Source organism: Neodiprion pinetum, chromosome 7 (genome assembly GCF_021155775.2).
Source record: "Neodiprion pinetum isolate iyNeoPine1 chromosome 7, iyNeoPine1.2, whole genome shotgun sequence".
Lineage (NCBI taxonomy): Eukaryota > Metazoa > Arthropoda > Insecta > Hymenoptera > Diprionidae > Neodiprion > Neodiprion pinetum.
Window position 1 is genome coordinate 25,568,307 of NC_060238.1, and position 21,842 is coordinate 25,590,148.

Below are 21,842 nucleotides of genomic sequence, written 5' to 3' on the forward strand. Positions count from 1 at the left end.
TTTTCTCCCTTCAATGCGTTATTCCTACAACTCGAGTTTTAATTTTAATTTCAATTTTGAGTTTTACTGCACATTTCGTGTCACACGTATGTTACATCGCCCAAGGGAACTTGTCCCCGGACGAATAAACGTCTCTCTCTCTCTCTCTCTCTCTCTCTCTCTCTCTCTCTCACTGTCTCTTTTTTTTTCCTCCGAAGACGAAAGTTTCGACGAAGTGGTAACACGTTTCGTCTTTTGCAGTATCAAGGTTTTTAATAACGAATTGTCGATAGTTGTATAGCATATAGTTGTGAAAAAGTTGGCAAAATATTCCCAAGGGGTGGCGAATGAGGGGTTGAAAAAGGCAGGGGGAGGGGGGATGAAATTGCAGCAGGTACCGGTGAATATTATCGATTCCGCAACGATTCTCCCGACGTTGGTGGTTAGAGTAGCCGTATACCTGTAAGATTTTCAGGTAACTACACACGACCACCGTTGCAGGGTGGTTGCAAGAAGTGGAGAATCCGAGTTAGGTGGGTACCTCCCTCCTCCTCCATCCTCCCTCGGTGTATAAGGTGTAAAAATTGTACAGTTTATAAGCCCTGAGGGCATCGAGGGAAACTTTTCACCGTGGCAAAAGCTCGGCCCTCCTCCCCTCCTCCCTCCGCCCTGCGCTCAACTTTATTCCTGAAAGTTCTTCTCACTCTTCCCTCTCCTCTTTTACTCTACGTATAAACCGGTACCGCGGAGAGCTGCAGGCCAATCAATTATGGATCTAGCAATGCCTAAGGTGCTTCCATCCCGGATTCCAACGACGAATATCCGCCCCCATTCCCACCCCCACCTTCCCCCGAAACACTCCTGGATTGTCTACTGCATTGCTAGATTTTTATCCAGCCTCCGGCTATCACGCTTCTCTGACTCACTTCCGGAGAGTAAGAAGAAGACGAAGACGAAAAAGAAAGAGAAGAAGAAGAAGAGGAGGAGGAGGAGGCGGAGGAGGAGGAAGAAGCCAAGGTGGAAGAGGAATTAGGGAGAACAACGGAAGTTGGAGAGCCACGGCTGATCAACCGACCCCGGATGTGCTGACGCTGGGCGTTGAAAGGGGTCCTCCTTTCCACCTTCTCGCTCTTCCGCACGGACAAGTTCTCCGCTATCGTTGCGTGCGTTCTGACTGTTTCGTTTAATCGACTCATCCCTTTCCGTTCCTCGCCTCTTTTCTCCGCTCCTCTCATCTCGAGTGCGAAGGGTAGGTACGTTAATAATTAGGTAGCGCTACGTCTCATTAACGACGGGGCAAGCTTTCACCTTGTCAATTAAGCCTCACGCAGCCCCCTCAACCTCACCCTCATCCTCATCCCCCTAATTCCTCTGGGCTGATAAGACAGCTGCGATATTACCCTCGGACTTAACGTTGGCAAGGGACGCGAACTTCAACACTTACTTACAACGATTGCATCCCCTTGATTCGCGGGGTGGACAAATCTCGGATGTTTTATTACCGAGGCTAACGGCGTTTTCAGGATTATTTAACAGGATGGCAGTTTAATGATACAGTTCCTCGCTCGTGGATGGAAAAAATTCCTACTTTATATAATCTACCTACTCTTCGTCTCAAGTGAAATAAATTTTTTAATTCTTCAACGACGAATGAACAACTTTCACTTCTATTGTACGTACCGTGACAGTTTCGTCAACGATCAACGTTTTTACAGACCCAAAAAATTTTGAATAAGTAAAAAAAAAAAAGAAAAAAAAATGGTCCACGTCGTTCGAAGAATACAGATCCTTGCAGGTTTTGATCTTCAGAAAACACAAATCAGTCTCATCAATGATCGATGAGAACGAAAAAATAGTAACAAGAATGCAATATAAGAATAATCGTACGTGAATTATACACGATCTTCACGTTACAATAACGTGGTACTTGACAAACTGTAAAATTTTGCAAATCGTAAACTGATAAAAGAAAAACAGGACTAAATAATACCGAGCGGGGCAAAACGTCGGCGGCTGTTTTGCATTCCGGTTGACAAACAACGAAATTTATTTATACGCGTAACCGAAATGTCCGTATAAAAATTACGAGCACACACATCTAGGTGTATGTACATACATTATACGTGTGTATTCACATGGCGGGCATATAGGTGTGTATAATCATTTGTTTGACGGTCGTTCACGTCAGGTGGAAACTGGGCAGCAGGGTCCGGAGTATAATTTACCACCGATGAAATCGGGCATCGAAGCGATAGCCGAGTACGAAAGTACCGTTTGTGTCACAATACATACACGCGGTTAGAAAAATTTAACTAAACATAATGTTCCAGCAGATCGATTTTATATTCGTGTTATTTGATACACAAAATTTCTGTAATTCTTACGTTTAAATCGTCATAAGAGCGTGTAATTTGTAATTCTTGCTTTCTTTTTTTCACCTACAAGGAGACCTTGGAGCTATTATTATTTTTTTGTTTTTCAATTTTCACCGTCCCTTCACAATTCCAACGTTACTTACATGATAAATTTATGAAAATTATATGAATAATTAGGCACTTAATTAGTATTTTCCTTCTAAAAACACGCTTTTTATAATTTTGCATTTTTTTTTTTTCATCGATCTTCCGCGTGAAATTAAACAAAAATTATCTTCAATATCTGTCAGTTAATTTTTAATAAAGTACAGAATAAAATTTAGTCATCCGAAGCATTACTGTCAGAAACAGTCGAGTTGAAGTCACAGGAACGACATTTAAATAGAATATCTACAAATTGAATAAAAAGCACGTATTATAAACGATGGATCGTAAAAAAAAAAGAAATTATAAAAAGCGTGTTTTTTCGTAAGAAAATGTTAATTAAATGCTTAAGTATCCATACAATTTTCATAAATCTATGATGTAAGTAATACATAGAAATTGAGAATGGACTGAAAAATTGCAAAAGAAAAACGAAAAATTAAAAACAGTAAATAAAAGTATCCCCAGCTAGATTTGAACTTGTTTTTCTCGTAAACGGCTGTCCATTTGGATTTTTGAGTTCAAGTCATGTAAGGTCTCCTTGTCAGTCATACACTAAAAAATTGTTCAAATCAATCTAAAAATTTTAACGAACCTGCCAGGACATTTTCGTTTCGAACCGTGTAGAACATGGTACGTGTGCACAAGACTAAATACGTACGAACAGTAGACGGATGGCAACAATACGGGACGACAGCGGCTGGGGGGGAGGGAGGAAGGGCGGTAGGGGGTGATTTTTTGAGACACCCACTCCGTCGGTCAGAGTGGAGAGGATATTACCATTTAGATGCGAGTCGAGCTGTACACACGCGGCGTCGCGACGGGGTGAGAGCTGAAAAATAAAAGAGGTTCGAGCACCAGCTTTGTCAATCCCCTTCCCGTTTGACATTCACGCCCCATTACCCTGCGTACTTCTATCCCTGAGAAAGAGAAAGAGAAAGATAAGGAGGATCTGGAGGAGGAATAACCAGGACGGACGTACAAAACCGAGACTAGGTTAGACATTCCCCGGGCAACGGTTGTGTTTTCCCGATGTTTTTTCACGCTTATTCACCTCTGCTCTGTGCTCAACGACACCCCATCAGCGGATATCTACTTCGTATTCATACAATGCATATTTGATGATGATATTTTCGGGGCGCGCGGAATAACTAACGAAACGAAGGATGAAAAGAAAGAGGGAAGGGGGACGGGGTGGGAAAACCAGTAAATGACAAAGGAGGAAAGAAATAAGAGGGGTAAAAACGAAAAAAAAAAAAAAAATCTCTCGGCTAGACTCGAGTGCAACGAGGTTTTGAGGGAAGGGTTGGGTGTTTGCTGTTCGGCGAAAGCAGCTCCTGGCAGTGTGGCATAACGATAATAAATAAAACTGAGTGAGTACCTAGCGGTAAAGTCTGAGGAGGTGGAGAAGAATAAGCTTAAGAAGCCATCTCCGCGTCACGGGGCTTCGGGTTATACCGACGGCCTTGTCCCCCCACCTTCCCCCCTTTTGAACCCTCCTCATCCCCATCCCCTTGGCCGGCACGGGAGAAAATGCTTTTTTAATTTCGCTAAAATCTTTTGAACGAAGAAAAGCATTTTAATTTCGAGACTTCACTCTTGACATTAATAAATAGAAGCCCTTAAGGGCGTATCGCCCGGCACGACGGGGTGAAATACCGTTATGAAAACGCGGTAGCGAACCAACCAACCAACCAACCAACCAACCAACTCACTCATTCGACGAACGAAAGAACGAACGAGTCTGGCAAATACTAATTAGCGTTATTAATATAACGATCTCTCTGTACCTTTCGCGCCTGCTTTCGATATCCTCTGTATACCTCCCCCTTTCCACCCGCCGGTAAAACCTCGCGCTTTTCTCGCCGGAAGTTGTCGAGGAGGTGGGTTTTCACCTTAAAATATTCTTCCATCTCTCTGGGGGAGGGTGTGGGGAGGGAAAATTTTTATTAAAAGAAAAAAAAAAAAAAATTGGCAAACACGAGAGCATGAGAACGAAAAAAAAAACAAACTTTAATTAAAAAACACTCTGAATCTGTACGACCCGCACCGCCGAGTGGCAGGATATGAACACCCTTAGCGGGAGTTTTCTTTTTTTTTCTTCCCCCCCCGGTAGTCGATGTCCGATTCGGTCAGCTCGCACGGCTTCAGAAATTGACTTTCATACTCTGCGGGGTTTTCCTCGAAAGGATCGAGAAAAAGAAGGGAAAAGAAAATCGAGGGGAGGGGGTAGAGGGAAAAGAGGGAAGGGCGGGGGGGAGGGTGGGGGTTGGAAAGAAGAGAACAAGAAGAAGTAGAAGAAGTTTGGCAATTTCCTCGGACTAATCTGGCGTCGGTCAGCATTGAGATGCCGCTCGTATTTCGGGGCGCCCCTCTGCAGTCGAGGGGGTCTCTGGTACACACCGCGCTGCGGTGATCCCATGAATTATACAGGAGCGAGGAGGAGATGAGAGACTCTCGGAGAAGGTCCGATATCAGCGGAGACTAAAGGGCCGAGACCGAGGGTTCGGATTATGGCTACCAAAGTTTTCATTCGTTCGTTTATCCCATTTTGTTTTATATACAGCTATGCACGAACAGTTTAAAAATTACCGTCGCAATCAATTTCTCTCTAGGTGTATGGATTAATATTTTTGGATAGCAAGTTTTTATCGAAGAATATCGGTTGTAACGTCATCGTGGTTTATGCTTGACGGAGAGTAATTGTTTGATTATGTTTTATTTTAAATAAAAAAAAAAGTAATAAAATAACACGGTATTTGAACGATGCAAGAGGCGGCACCTGCAGGGAAAATAAACGAATACGCGAATCTGTGAATTATATTACAGGTGGGTATGTATTTTCGTTCGTTGCGTTAGCGGAGAACTTCTGAAAAGTAATCATCGTACCTGTCAGAAAATTTATAATAAGGTAACTAGGGTGTCTCGTTTCTTGTGAAATCGTTTCACTGCTAGAGACAAATAATAATCGAGAAGAAAATTATGAGAATAATATGTTGAAAGAAAAATAAGAAAACATGAGAACCGCCTTTAGCTGCTTTAATTAAAATCACTGCCTCCTCAAATTATATAATCGCATGTCATTTGTGTTTAAGGGGTTATACCTAGTCAGGATTTTTTAAAGATCTTTTTTTTTTTTTTTTTTTCAATTTTGTTTTCGGAACGTACATATATTCAAGTCTATGCACAGAAAATTTCGAGTCGATCCGATAAATACTATCGAAGTCACGCGCCATTTGCAAAGACACCCCGGAGCGTTTGAAAGTGCTTTTTAAACTTTGAATGCGTTTTTCTCAAAACTAGGTTTTCAAAGTCGGTGAACAAGATTTCTCGGAAACGGCTGAACCGATCAGTCTCAAATTTTTTTACCCAAGTTTCATGAATATATCTTTCAGTCATTAGTCGAAGGTTTTTTCTCGTCGATAAACATTCTCCATTTTGTAGACAGATTAACGCGAATATTTTTCATGGAAAATCAAATTTTTTTTTTTTTTTCTTGAGAAACCACTGTTTTGCTAAAAATTAATATTTTCCTCATTCCTTGGATTAAATACCAGATGATACGTTATATTGACTAAAGCTTTTTTGTTTTTTAATTTCGGATGATCCAGTCCAGAGATATCTTGCTCACCGCAAGACATCTTTTTTAGAGCTCCTCTCGGAGATCAGATATAGCAACTTTAAAAATCATTATTTTTACAAATAAAAAATATTAGAATAAAGTTAAAAGTTACCCCAGCATGTATATAAATTTTTGTAGCAATAAATTGAGATGTCTCTTGATGAAAAATCGTTGAAAAATCGCTGTTTCCGGCCTCCAGACTAGGTATAACCACTTCAGAAAAAGACTATACAGAATTGGGGTTTATTTAATAGGTTTTAAGGAACTTGATGGCAGGTTCCGAAATAAAAGAAACTATGGAATAAATTTGTGTCAGGACTGTCAAGAAAATCTATTAGATTAAAACGATGGAAGAAGGCAAAAGGAGTGATGAAGATTGATTAAGGGGACGATGAACGAAGACGAGGGTAGCTGGAATTATTCCAACTTATTCTATTTATTTACAAATATTTTCCCTCGCAAAGTGCCGTTCTGGGATTTTTCTACCAAACGTTGGCCGTAGAATAAAAAGTGCCTTGACAAAAAAGACGCGTAATCGTTTTCGAGTAGAGCGTTAAAAGTCCGTGAAAAATTTTGTTCTTACAGACGAGGGTATATATATATACATGTTTACAGATTACAAAGCACAAGTCTGTACGAAGGATAACCGAGGCGTACCCTTGTCGCGATTTTGTAGTCTCGCATTATTGTATTGTATTTTTCTTTTTTCTTTTTCTTTCGTTTTCTCTTTCATTTTCACTCGTTCTCACGCAGGAAAATACGTTAAAAGTGGTCGGAGTCGGGGGAAGAGAAGATCGAGAACGGGATTTGGCAATGAGTGGGTTTCGGTAAAGTGGTAATTCCGTCGTCACGTCGCGTCGCGTAGCGTCGCGTCGGCTCGACGTCGCGGCGCATCTCGACTCGTTAAGAAAAAGGGAATGAGAAAAAAAAAGAAAGAGAAGAAGAAGAAGAGAAGGTGGAGTTACAGCGGGTCTCTGAAATAATAAAGATTCGGAATTTTTCACTCTCCCCCTCCCGCCCTCCTTTCCCCGTCCGACGTGCGCAAAGATCCCGAGATCTCGGGCTTCTTGGAATTCGCAGCTCGTAGCGAAGGGCGGGGGAGGAGGTATAAGATACACATACAAATTTTCGATGAATATTTGCATATAACAGCTCACCGGCATCATTTAGCACCCGCCCGAGCAACGAGCACGGATTATACAATATTATTTGCGTACGCCTATATGTATGTATGTAGAGGTATGTGCACAGGTGTACATAAGATAAGCGCACAAACACGATGCGATCATCCTGACGTAATTATTAAACGAAAGATTGACGTGTGGCTGCAATATTCACAGAATTCAGATTAGCCGAACCCGTCTATATATACATCGCACGGGTTTCACAGGCACCCGCCTCGATCCCGATCCTCGGCCTCCCACATATATTAACTTTCGATTTTTCATTAAACCACCAGCGACACTCATCTGCCCTCTGCAGCGCGTGCACGTTCATGTACCTAAAGATAAAAATAATCGTTTGGAATCGTTTGCTACATCATATCAATAGTCCATTAAAAACATACGTTACACAGTAAAATATATCAGCGTAATTTTTTTCCTTCATTTAACAACGATGAAAATAATAAGACACAAGTACCCAGAATAGAAGAAAAGAGAGATGAAAGAGAAAAAAAAATTACTATCGCAGTAATATCTTTTTCCATGTATCCATGTAATTCAAATTCTTCCAACGAACTGCGAAGCTGTAACCGGAGAAGAGAAGGTCTGAACTCTAAATTCTGGGTACAGAGAGCGTTCCACCTTGGGCAGAAAGGAGAGCCGCTGACGGCCCCCGTAAGATTGATTGGAGTCACGGGATGGAAAATTAACGGTCTAGCTCGAGGTGGTCCGGGGCTGCAGGGGCGTAGGAACGGGATGGGGGTCTGAGGGAGAGGGAGGGGGGGGGGGGCGGAAGTGTGACAGCCGCCGCATACTAATTCCTTCCGAGCCCTCGCTCACCACCCTTCACCCACGACCAACCCCCGGATCCCGTTCGCCCGAGGACGACGAGGACGACGAGGAAGATAGAGGCGATGCCAACGACGAGGAGAGGCGTCCACCTTTGTAACCAAACCGGAACCTCGCGTGTTCGAAAGACCAACCTTTGTCACAGTTAACTTTGCAGGAGGGCCAGAAAGGCGGAGAACGCAGCGACGTTTCCTCGTCCAAGCTCGCACATCGTGCCTTATCCTCTTCGAAATGTCTGCGAGCATTCGTCCCGGCATTCCGTGTAATTGGTGTATTTTGATATACCGGAGCAACAAACAGACGTTCGTGATTTCATCTAGTAGCTCGATACCGGATTTACCGGATCGTAGAACCGTAGAGAGAACAGCGACGATGCCTCTCTGATCGTCGTTAATTGCCTCGTAAGATGGCTTTTAGCGAGAGGGTGAAGGATGCATGGCTGAAGGGGGTTCAGTGGCGATGGTTCAGGATACGTCTTCGGTGAAGCGCCGAAAGTTTAAAGACGATTCGAAGGTGCAGGGCCCGCTGGAAACTCTCTTTTCCTCTTCGTCCTCTTCCTTTTCTTCTTCTTCTTCTTCTTCTTCTTGTTCTTCTGCTTCTTCTTCACCTCCACATTGTCGCTCTCGAAGACGTGCCAAAGTTACAAATATCTGCACAGCAAACGCCCGAGTAACGACCGAGAAACTAACGATCCTCCCCGGTGTGGAGAAAGAGAGTGAGAGAGAGAGAAAGGGAGAAAGAGAGAGAAAGGCAGGGCCTGCGCCTCTTCTCCCTTGGCTCTCTTTCCTATCTTTCTTCCGGAGCACATGATCCCATCGCAAACGGAAACGGACGTCAGGCAGAGCCCCTTCTTCATCTAATTCCGACACTTTCACTCGCCTCTCATCTCGGGGCTTTCAGATTTTCGTGTTATTGTATATTATACATAATACATCGTCTTTCGTTACGCTGCTTTCCTTTCCTCGTGAAAAACACCTGGGGGCATGCCTTTGCACCTTGCAGGACCTTAGATCTCCGAGAGAGGTTAAGGTCGGGGGCAATATTCTAATTGGTACTTGCTAACGTCTGAATAGCTTCTTCCGAGGACCTCCCCGGCTTCCTTCAAAGGAGTACCTCCGCAACGAAAAGGAAGAAATTGGATGGATGGACGCGAATAGCGGTGCCACTAAGAAGGAGAAAAGGGGGAGAGGATTGATGTCGGAGACAGGCGGGAGCGATGAAGAAAACGAAGACGCTAAGGCAGGGCTGATGCTATTAGGCTAATTAAGGCGTCTTTAAGATTTTAACAAGTCTCTCCGTCCTCGTTCCTCTCGATCCCGAGTCGCGAGGTCGGGCGAGGAGACCGGATAAGAGAAAGAGAGAAAGACACCGCTGTGTATACTTCTTCAAACTTCAAACGGTCCCGGGTCCACGAGGTAGCCGTTCACGCAAATCCGTTTTTGCCCTTTTCTCCCCTCCGGCCCGAGTGTAACGCCAACTGATCAATTGTCAGGGAAAATTTTCGCGACATCCGAAATCAGGAACTTTTCAGCAAACGTATAAACCCTTTGATCGGTACCTTATACACGCCCGGGGACTTTCGGCTTGGACAAACTCCCCTTCGCTTCGGCAAACTGATGTTTGCACCGTGCGGAGAGCGCGCTGAAACTTTCGATCAAATAAATGGCTCTCTATGTGGTGTAACGTTAACACGGAAACACACAAACGCGGAGGCGTGCGACGTGCACGTAGAGAGACGAAACACGTACCGCGACAGTCGCAGCTGCTGGTTGGCTGGCCAATCCTCGAACCATAGTCGTCGAGCAGAGCTGCCTTCAATGTGGATTCTAGATTGTAGAGCGCAGAATTCGAAATGGGCGAGGTAAATGCCCCACGGCGTTGTCAAACTTAAACTGGTAAATAAGCAGCTTGTTATTTGCTCACGGGTCCAACGGTCTTTCTCCAACCTCCCTGACATCACCTGACGTATTCATTCACCTTTGGGAGTGCGCTGCACGGCAAGGTACACATTGCAATTTACGACAAGCCATTATCATTCCGTGTATAGTCCTTTGGAGATTTGCATAGATCGAGTAATGTTAACTCGTCGGTATGACGGGCTAAGTAGATTTGGATCACTACAAGGACTGCGCGGAAATCTCTCAAAGTCAACTAGAAGTCGAAAGCCTCATTTATAGCGATAGTTGAGCCCGACTAGTTCAGACTTTCCGAAAGTCACTGAGATCGGTCCAAGGTCGTCAGAGATAACATTTCCAAGTATCGAGATAAGCTGTCTCGCTACGAATACGAAAAGTGAAAATATTATTCACCGATTTGAAACCGAGGATCAATACCGAAGTCTGTAAGGGATATTCAACACCTTGCTAATATACGGAAAAGCTGAAGGCTGAGATTTTGGGGTGAAATAAAAATTGGCGCGTTGCGTTGGTATTAAGGGGTGACGGAAGTCGATACGTACGGTGAAAAGTCCCGAGCATCCGTTCCGGAATCATCAATCAAGGTTGGAAAGGGTGGCGGGACGTTAGCGAGAACTTAAATGGTAGGGACAACGGATTTTAATATCTCTCTCGCGAAGAAAATAAAAGTTACCGACGCTATAAATCAAAAGTGAAAAGTCACCGCCAAACTCAACGACGCTGACGCTTGGACAGCTCACCGCCACCTTGGCTCAGAGCCACTCCACTCCACTCCACTCCACTGCACTCTCGACTTGACTCTACTCGACTCGATTCTACTCGACTCGACTCGACTCGACTCGACTAGACTCGACTCGACTCCATCTACTCTCTCTCGACGACGACGAACCTGTCGGCCACTCTCCTTCTCTCCTCCACAAAACGAGAGGCGAAAGTTGCACGAGGTGATGAATGAATTTCTGCCCTTTCCTGTATACATATAGGTGTTCCTTTCCTTATACGACGCGTACAATCTCCCCATGTATCGTCCAACCACCCCGATTCCTTGTCCTTTGCGCAACGCGATTATTCTCCAGTTTCCCCTACCTGACCCTCTTTCTTCCTTTCCTTTTTCTCCGTTTCCTTCATCCCCCCGTAAAAACGGGAACTCCAATCTCCATCCACCGTCGCCCGACTGCTAGTTCGATTTTTTAAATTGGCAAATTTATCGCAATAATTCCGTCGGGGATCCGGCTTAAATTACACACCGATCTGCAGTCTCCGCCTATATATATATATATATTTCATTCCAAGATTTGGAACGATCGAGATTTACATTTTTTATTACTCTCCGATGAGGATTGGTATGGAGTACCCGAGGCTCGAAGACTGGGGTGAAATTTTTCGGGTCAATTCGATACCTACTGGACCTGAAAACCACGTCGTACATTATTTCGTTCATCATCTTACAGGGAAGGTATCTCAGGTCGATCGCTCCGATTTGGTTTCTTCCGTAACATATTATAGTAGACAAAGATCTGAGTGACACGTATTTTGTTTTATCTGCCATTAAACACTTTGAGGGCGTGAAACCACTCTCCAAATTAAGGCATGTCAAGAGGCAATTTGGCAGTCTCACCGACACGAACATAATATTTTTTGCCAATCCGACAGGAAAAGTTTTTTCACAATGAGAAATGAAAAATGTAATTCTTTTAATTAAAAAAAAATAAATAAAATAAAACCCTTTGACATGCCATACTTTGGAGGGTGGTTCTACCCCCTCATAGTGTTTAATGGTAGAGGAAAAAAAATACGTATCGCTTAGTTCATAGTCTACTATAACGCGTTAGAAAAGAAATCAAATCGGACGATTGACCTAGGATACCTTTCTTGTTAAAGGAGTATGAACAGACCTTGATATCCCTTTTCATCGCCATGTCACCCCTCAAGAGGTACAAAGGTCGCACATGTGACACGTTAGACCAACGGTTAAGGACGAAACGTTGTCCAAGATAACTGGCGTGAGCGGAAGAACCACGTGGTCCTAGAGAAAAGGAGGCGCGGATAAAATATGGCCGGGGAGTTTGGCCACCCGGGTGGTGCCGGCTAATATGTTTGAGGGTGAAGTTAGTAACAGGTGGTGCGATCCATAACAACTCCTGTTCCGGTGTTTCCCCATCCTACCACCCTCCTCGTCCTCCTGCTTCTTCTTCTTCCTCCTCCTCCGGGTTCCGCTGCTGCTCCGAGATATTCTCTCTCGACGCGGCCTTCTTTCTCTGGTCATCCCCCCTTAATCCCGAGGCCGCGAAACGTTGATGAAAAAAATAAATTATTTATCACCAACCCGTCGTCTCGTTTGTTCCAGTCTCGGACCCACCCAGCACAAGCCCAAGCCCAGTTACGACCGAGTTGTCCAGAAAAGGTGAGATGGATTTTTTCAGATATCAACCCCACGGTCTAGCGGTCATCAGTCGGGAAAGCCGCTTTATCTCCCACACCGCGAGTGAATGGAGCGTCCGATATGTAACATACCATGCGTCGTTCCTAAAAAGCACTTCCATAACATCGCGAGTGCTTGAGAAGTGCTTGTTTTTCCCACATTTCTCTCTCACTCTCTCTCTCTCTCTCTCGCGCGATTCAACGTAATACTTATAATCAAGCTCGCTCCCCGAACAATTACTACAAACGCTTTCACTCTCTTTTTCCAGACTGGGACTCGACGGCGGAGCTGAACAACTCGGTTTACGGGAATCCGAGCTCTCTGACAATCCAGAACGAAAAGGGAGCGAAAGTGGGTAAGTCGAAGCTCTCGGCATCGTGGTGGGGTGGCGGTGCCTCCTCCTCTTTGGGTTCGGGGCTCCTTAACCCCGGGGGTTAAGTAGCGCTCCCACGGATGAGGGTTTGCGGTATTATACGCAGCTTTAAGAGTGGCTTTAAGGCAATCGGGGGCCGACTGGCGCGTCCTCTCCTTCCCAAATGTAGGGTAAGGAAGAGGGGCGGAGGGGGTTGCAGCCGCGTCTCGTCGCGGAACGAGGATGTAACATCAATATTTCATGTATGCTAACACGCCAGAACTAATAATGCGCCTCCTCGCGCTCACGACGGCGAGAGCGATGGGAGAAAAAGAAAACGTAGAAGCAGAAGAATAAGAAGAAGAACAACGCTCGGGAAATAATATCGGGCTGCTGCCCTTCTCCTCCCCCTATCCAAAAGAGCGCAGTTTATGCCTTATATTAAATTTAATCCCAAGTGCAAGTGTTTTCCGAAATCTCTCCTCTCCTCTACTCTCCTATCCTCTCCTCTATTCCAACCTCCGCTTTTCCGTTCTTGACGACGTAGCTCGCCGCCTGACGCCGAGGCCGTCGAGGGTACAGGGTATAAGGTTTGTAATTGGCGCAACATCTGCGGTCTGCCGGAGCATTAATGTTTGCCTCTTGCGTCTCCAACCTAACCAGCCGCATCCGCGCCACTTCGTATCATACCGGGCTATACCCTTCACACATAGAAACACGGGGCACAGACACGCGTAAATGACGAGCTACCAGAGCAAATTACACCCAACGAGAAGTACGCTGTCATACCCTGCGAATCTCAAGAAGAGCGTTCACTTCTTCTCTCTGCCTCTGGGTACCGTTTGTACCGTAGCTTATTGTTCTCTGCGGAGATTACAGGTACGCGAATTGGATGAAAAGCGTGTACAGAGTTGATGCTGCAATTAGCAATCTTGAGAACGATTTGCAGGTTAGACCTAGAGTAGTTTCACCTCTGACGATCTGTTGCGTTCCGCACAGACGTCACGCGGTACTTCATACCGATCAGAATTTAAGTCGGAAGGTGCAAATGTGGTTTGGTTGGTCATAAATTATCTTGGAACCCTAGCGAGTCAAGCTTTGTGCGTCTGTAGAAGCTTTGTTTGATGGCAATTCGAGTCGGCGGAGCAAAACGTTGCATCTTGTCTCATGGAGGGATAGTATATATGATGTGCTCTCCATACTTCGGTGATTTCATTTCTGTTCTCGGTTGCTCTCTGCACGTACACATGACTATAACGTAAAAGCATTGTTGAAATATCCGTCCATACCGAAGTTGTATCGAAATTGGTTTATTGTTGGGTATCATGGTTATTTCGGTTTAACAAGCTCGAGTAGATTGTCCAGGGACCCGGACGTACGTCGCAACTTCGAAACTCTGCTCTTTTCACAAAGTCACGTACTTTCTGGATAATTCATGTATCCACGGACAAACCAAAGTAGTAAGGTCAAATTGTCATAATCTGTTGATATGCTACGGCACGTCACGAGAAGTTAGCACATCGTATAATTGGAATTTGTTTTTCTATAAAAAACGCCAAGAACTTTTGTAGATCTTGATTGAAACCATAGAACTTCACGATATCAATAATTTGCAGGTCCAGCGATCGAAGTCAGCATCTCATTTTTCGAAAATATTTTTTTCTGGGCAAATTCAACGGAACTGTCATTCAAACCGGTATAGAACTGTAGAATAAACCTTTCGGGATGCTACAAGAATTGGAGTTTGTTTTCGAGATACTGACACTTGATACACACTTTGAGAAACGTAAAAGGAAAAGCATAACAGACATCAACTAATCGACGATCGCGTTCAGTAGGTTAAATTCTTGATTTAGTAGACCGGTTCCTGCTTGAATCCACACTGTGGAAAGGGGTGTTGCCGGGTTGGTCCTCGTCCCACAGCATCTGCTCTATATGAGCACCGCTCTAACGCACATAGCGTCTCCGTAATCGGTGGATTATCAAACAAGGCTTGGTGCAACGCAGCAGGAAGCAACTACGTGCGTCGAGGCAGCTTCCCCGAGGTCCAAAACCCCATCCTCGTCCATCTCACCCCTCGGATCCGTGTCGTTGAGAGGCGGCGACCCGCAACCAGTACCAGGGTCCAAACCCAAGGTACGGTCCGGTCGGCGGCGGTGGTGGTGCTAATGTTTGCTCAAGATTTGCATACGTCTGTCCAGCGGATGGTCAGCGGGGCGTGCGCGGATCTTCTCGCGGCGTGTTGTACCGGCGCCTTGCGCCAGCATGTAGTAACTTGATCGCCAATTACCTTACCAAAATAGCCCATTGTGCCAAGACTGTGTGGCCAGGATGACGCGGAGGCTGGACCCTGGCGTCGTCTGCTATGGGGAAATTGCGCCGGAGGAACAAAGGCGTTGAGTTACGCAGAGGCGACCGCTGCCGCCATCGACCAACCGTCGAACAAGGCGCGACCCTCCCCGCGACTTCAACGGGAGTTGGTTTACCCTCTAGACTCGGGAACCTTTTTACGTAATTAAATGCAGGTGTAGCTTTGTAGTACCTACTCGACTATTGCGTTAATTTAATACTTGCCCTGCCCGCTAGACAACGGCGCAGATGCACCAGTGGCAGCGGATGGAGGCTAAAATCACGAAAGACCGAAAAGTCGACTGGTCGGAGACTCGACATTTTTTATATACGAATTTTAAAGTAACGAATGATCAGTGCACCGGAATAAGAATTCTCGATCAATCACAAAGAGAATAATTGTTCTCACGAATGTTCCTTTAAGCGAAAGTTCTATTAGTCGACAAACTATTTTCAGCACAGTCGGTACTTCGAATGAACAAAGCAGAGAATGTGAAGATACGGAAAAATGAAAGTTACGAAGTTGAAAATTGAGAGTGAAATTCCGAATTTATGGAATTCGTCAATTCGACGTTAGTTTTATCAAGATTATCTCATTGTATCGAACGATCGTCCGTGTCATCGAAGAAAAAAAAAAAACGCAAAGGAATAGGCGACATATTTTTAATAACATTTAAACGGAGCAACTTTTCTCCCGTACGTTTAATTTATTCAAGACATTGTTACATTAAATCGCGTTCCACATTCACGTGTCACTTCAAAAGCGTAACGCCATCTGTTAGCTGCAGCTGCTTACGTTGGAAAGAATAAATGTGTTTCCGATGTCTTGAAATCTTTCTGTATTTGGTCCATTCTGTCTAAATAAGTTTTGGGATTTCGTTTTTTCGAGTCTTTGGTCAGTCGTTATTAATAAATTCGGCTTCGTAAATTTTCGAAAATGGCACGAGTCTGAGATTTGAAAAGTTAACTTATTGACTGTTCGGTATTTTCGCAATTTAATATCTTACCTAATCTCAAAAAAAAAAAAAAAAATGTCGGCATAAATTTATTTATACATTCTTACGTTCTCAATTTTTATTCTTCTACAAGACAACTTTTCGTATTTACGGTTTTTCTACGTTGTCAACTAACGGTAATTCGACTCTCGGGATTTCGTCCCGTCGACTTTTTGGTCTTTCCCATTCTCGTACCCCACCCACGAGAGCAGCGTTTCGACGCCCGTTGTTTGTTCATCGGTAACGCGAGTAACACACGTTCGTCTACCAATGGACAGACCCGATTCCAACGATGCAGTTGTAGTCGTGTATTTTCACTTCTTTAAATGGTTTCAACTTTTTTATTCGTTTTTGTTCTTCAGCGGTAGAATATCCTATAACGTGCACGTTTCGCATGATTTCAGGAAGCAAGTTCCAATCAAATCTGAACGAGGTCGACAAGTCCGAGCAAAAATCAAGCGACTCGGACAGAAAGAGAAACTCAAAGTGGCCATCGGATGACAACGGTAATTCATTCAGACAATAATTCCTGCTATCTATGCAACAGCTCGCGTAGAGAATTGACGGAATGTATAACCAGTCCACCACCATTTTGCTTCGTCTCTAAAAAAATCCGTAACTCATAAAAAAATATCTCCGACTTTTTTTCCCACCTGACGAGATCAAGAAATGAACAACTTAGAAAATATTAAGCACTTCAAATTTTCTAAAAGTCAAAACGCTTTATTCAAATAGTCCAACTAAACATTTTGTTGCACCAACAGATCTTGAATAGATACAAATAAATATTCATTTCACCACCCGTGACCGCACATTTATGACCGTCTGATTCGTAAAATTATAGATGAGTAAGAATAAGGGTGCGAAAAATAAGCTCGATTCTCTCGGAATAGATGACAGATGTCAAAGGGTTCGTTGAGAAGAAAGGTGGCAAGTCGAAATAATACAGCCGTAGTTCTGCCCTTTTTTCTTTCCATGTTTGCCTATCCGATTTAACCGCGAGTGAATGCAGTCCAGTATTTATCGCATTTATTCCCCAACGAATAACGGGAAGCTTGTATTACCTCAATCAACAATTTGTACCAGACGTTATATTTCGGGGAAAAACACATATATTATAAATTCTTCCAAAGTTGCTAATAACGTGACAAGATACTTAATTTGTCGTTTAATTTTTCAGGTGGCAGTGGAGCGGAGCTCGCGTCCAGTCTGGCTCTGCTGTATTTGGGTGCGGCAGGATTGCTAGCGGTCCGATAAACGCGGCCGTAATTAACGAATTATCCGTAATCACATACGCAATATTATATGTATTGACAGATAACAAAATACATATTAAAAATAAAACATGTTTACTGCACAATATTGTAATATTACACGAACTCAATTTGAAACATTACAAAATGAATAATAAAAGAGAACGCGAAATTATTATAATATAAATATAACAAAAAAAAAAAGAAAATTGTGAAGACTGACTGAGTAGCTAGTGCCGTTTAAAGTTATAAGACAAAACTAGATAAAAGAAAAAAAAAGGAAAGAAAAAGAAAATATTCAAATAAACGAAAAACGAGATACAAGATAAAAACCAAAAAGAGAAAAGAACCCAAAATCGCGCAAAAACCGTACTTTGACGAAACAAAAATTTGAAAACCGCGAGATGAAAAAGAAGATCTGATGAACAAAATTATATGTAATAACGGTAAAAAAAAATTATCCACCTGAATGAATGAACGGGAAAAAGGGGGACAGAAAAACAAGAAATAATCACCCGTGCAATGGACAAAATCTGATTGTACGGGAGAAAAAAAAATATAACTCGCGGACAACGAGTAGATAAATAAAATAATATGCATAAAAAAAAAAATAAAGAAAAACGAGATGCAAAATTTGTGCAACTGCAGTGCAACAACGGCCAACGCTTTCAGTGTGCAAAAAAAAAGGAGGAAAAAAAAAGATTGTGTATAAATATAAAAATTTAAGCCGCATCTCTTCGTATACATATATAGTATACATACATTATATATACATAAGTATAAACAATAGGTACCTAACCTTTAATACCACACTTCCGCTGAATAATATTGTATATTTTCCGATGCGTTGTACTATACATAATAGGTATTATTATATACATAATACGGCGGATAAATTATTTTTCTTTCCATTATCACGCGCTGCAGGTATATAATTATATTATACATACATATAATGCAAATTACTGATGTAACAAAGGAGTGAGCACACAAAAAAAAAAAAAAAGAAAAAGAAACATTTCATCAAGGTTCTACGTTCCGAAAACGAAAAAACCACGGTAAAAACATTTTTTTAATATTTCCTACCACCTCGTAGTGAGAAAATCAAAAGCGATATGAATCGCAGGTATACCTATCCTTATGATTTTTAGGTATTATGAGACGTACATTCCCAACCAAAAGCGAGTCTCGTTGAGAATATTAAACACGTCGCGATGAGATGAAAATCTGAAAAAAATCAGCTATAGGCAAAGTTGATAAGATATTTCGTTTTGAATAATAACAATGCCAAAAAGGTGTAGAAATTCTGAGGGTCGACAGCTGTAGCAGCAGCACACAACATATATTTCACTGCAAAGTCCATATGCAGAACGCACTTGATTTATGAATATTCCACGTTGTCCCTCGACTCAGCGAAGAGGCAAGCAAGGACCGTCCACTGTTTGCCAACCGCGAAATGGCTGCAGTGGTCCCTTCGTGTACAAGGGCATAAATATGCGCAGAATGAATCTGAAGACCGCGCAGAAGTTCGAAAAGTGACCAGGGACGGGAAATTCTCTCTCTCCCTTTCTCTCTCAAGTTCGGAGGTACGGTTATGCGTGAAAATAAAGTTAGCAGCGTTAATGTACCGATGCAACGATTATTACTTCGCATCTTTAGAATCGTATGAAATTTGGTAAACCACGATGTACGAAAGACACTCGCATGTATTTTGAAAAGCCAACTCTTTCAAAGTCATTCGGAAATTGCACAGTGATAATTTTACTCCTGACGTTTCGTTGCGTGACGTTACCAACTTCTGTCTCTTGGTTATACCGAAAAAAATCTACCCACTCACACGTTTAACTAATTCCGTAAGAATTATACCATCTGAAAAGAATAACAGCAATAATAATAAAAAAAAAGAAAACCCGTTCCCAAATCTCTTTCTGTTATTGGATAACCTTCTTGACAAAAATATATTTATCGGCTCGATTTTCATTTCGAGACCAAACGTTCAGTTCGGTATGCCGGGCAAATGTTAGGAATTGCGACGCCAGTAGAAACACTCCGCGTGAAATCAGACCTGTCGAAGAGCCGAGTACTCGAGAGGATTTCAACGGTTCGTGATAATAGTCATCCTACCGAAAGCATTGAGCCATTAAACCCATCAGGAGGACTAGTAGTAGTAGTAGTAGTAGTAGTAGTAGTAGTAGTAGTAGTAGTAGCAGTAGTAATAGGTTGTCTTCAGTTCGACGTTGTACACTCGTCGATGAGGTTTCGGGTCTGATTTAACACGGTGTATTTCTACTCAAGTATCGAATCGCATTGCATTAGCGTTGTAACTTCTCCAGGATTGTAGAACCTTGAAGAATTAGGGGTGGGGTTGAAATTTCGAATTTGAAGAGTACCGAAAGTGCCAAGATCAAAATTTTTTGCCGGGGAAACTTAGAGTAATGAAACGAAACCTTAACGGAAGATTAAAGTTTCGAACGATTCAGAACCCGACGCTCACAGTTCCAAAGTGCAAAATTCTGAATGGCCAAAATTTTGAAAGGGCGTAAAGAAAGTGAGAAAATTAAAAAATCTGAAACATCAAAATTCCGAACGATCTAAGATTTTTAGTTCTGTGAATTTCTGGCTCAGTGAAATTTCATCCTGGAAATTCTGATTTTCGGTTTTTCTTATTTTTTACACCCACTCGTCGAGTAAACTACGCTGTGCGAGTATATTTTGCTTTTCGGAATTTTACTCAATCAAAACTTTATTTTTCGCAATTTTGCTCTATCAGATTTTACTTCTTTGGAACTTTGCTCTGTCGTAATTTGAATTTTCGGAATCTTGGATTTCGGAACTTTGCGCCGCTGGGTTTCCGACCTTTCGAAACTTTGTCGTTTCTTCGAAGTTTGAATTCTTCACTTCAAGTTTCGCCACCAAATAATTCGGAATCAGGCGGTTTCGAAACTTTTCAAATTCGGAACTTCAACCCCACCCTAAAAATTAGACGACGAAAAAATTAAAAAGCATATTCGTATGCAGTTTACCGACGAGGATCCCGATGTATGTACATAATAACTAAGCTGTACACAAATGCATACGTTATACATCATCTGCATATGCATACATATAGGTATAATCTGACCGAACATTTTGCATCGAAAAATATGTATAAAAGTAATAAAGAATTATTGAGAAAAAAAAAAAACGAAGAGAAACACACGAGGGTAAAAAGCTGTTAGATTAAACGAATAATAATATTTATATAATATTAATGGTATTGATAATTAACCTGGTTATTATTATACTACGTTGTTTGGACGATCAGCAAGAAGTACATAATGGAAATTGCAGCTATCGCGAAGAATAAAAGTAATATAAAATGAAGCGAAGTGGAAATTAATAAAAAAAGAATGAACTATTGAAAAAAAAGCCACAAAACAAAAACAAATATTGAATAACGATATCACTATATTGTATGTTATATAAAAATTACAAACAAACAAACGAAAAAAAAAAAAAAACAAAAAAAAAACCATAAAAAAACACAAAAAAAATATACTGCTTTGCGTCGTTGAGTTGAATGTTGTTAATTGACTATACTGCGAGAGCTGGAAACAGACTCTTATGAATAAAAAAGAAAAAAAATTGAACACTCATTCAACTATGTATAATAAAATGATGATGAGAGGAGAATTCCGCACATGTTTTAATTTATGTATCGTGCATTAATCGTCACAGTGTTTTAAGTATATATAATACCGCGTACGCACGATGCGATTTATACATCACCGCACAGACAGGTACAATGTCATAATAATAAACAATTGGCATATACTTGTTTTTTTAAAAACCATGAATCCTTTGCTTTTCTGATTCAATGAAAAAAATTTGGTTGAAGAAGAAAAGTTCCAAAGTATGTATGTTGTACCATGTGTACCTAAAAAAAAATCGAAAAAGAACAATGCTCTTGCACGTCGCTTTCGTCTGCAGTGTATTACCAATGAAACTACAATCAAGACCAAAATCTCAGTGAAAATACACGATAACGGACAACATGTATATAACCTAATAAAATCGTTAAGGCGATAATCTCGGTCTGCGGCACGTCTCCGCTTTGCGTTCTCCACAAGCTGTATACCAACAGACAACTGTATGGCATATTTGCAGGACGCATTGCCACTAATGTTGTAATAGGCGAGCCGTCGGCCGCATACTAACCAGGGATTAACCCAACCCAAGCAAATCGAGTCGCCCAAACTAAACCAAACCAGACCGAACCAAGCCAAGCCAACTCGACTCAACTCGCTCTCTCTCTCTCTCTCTCTCTCTCTCTCTCTCTCTCTCTCTCTCTCTCTCTGTCGTGCCGCTACCGCGTGTCCGCATCTATTACCCGGATATTAGAAAACGGAAACATAATAGTTCCTCCCTTCTCTCAAGGATAAAT

At 42.4% G+C, this 21,842-nt stretch overlaps 1 protein-coding gene across 3 annotated transcripts in view; it reads left to right on the top strand.

The window, feature by feature from the left end:
- LOC124223773 (neurotrimin) overlaps nt 1-20,603 on the top strand; it is a 118,337-nt gene extending 97,734 nt beyond the window's left edge. For 2 of the 3 annotated variants that reach the window (XM_046636018.2, XM_046636019.2), the window contains exons 8-11: nt 12,396-12,452; nt 12,739-12,825; nt 16,571-16,672; nt 17,347-20,603. In XM_046636018.2, coding sequence (XP_046491974.1) covers nt 12,396-12,452; nt 12,739-12,825; nt 16,571-16,672; nt 17,347-17,423 — 323 coding nt within the window. In that variant the 3' untranslated portion in view covers nt 17,424-20,603. The remainder of the gene's footprint in view (nt 1-12,395; nt 12,453-12,738; nt 12,826-16,570; nt 16,673-17,346) is intronic. The other variant, XR_011177684.1, reaches the window with a different exon arrangement.
- The last annotated feature ends 1,239 nt before the right edge of the window (nt 20,604-21,842 follow it).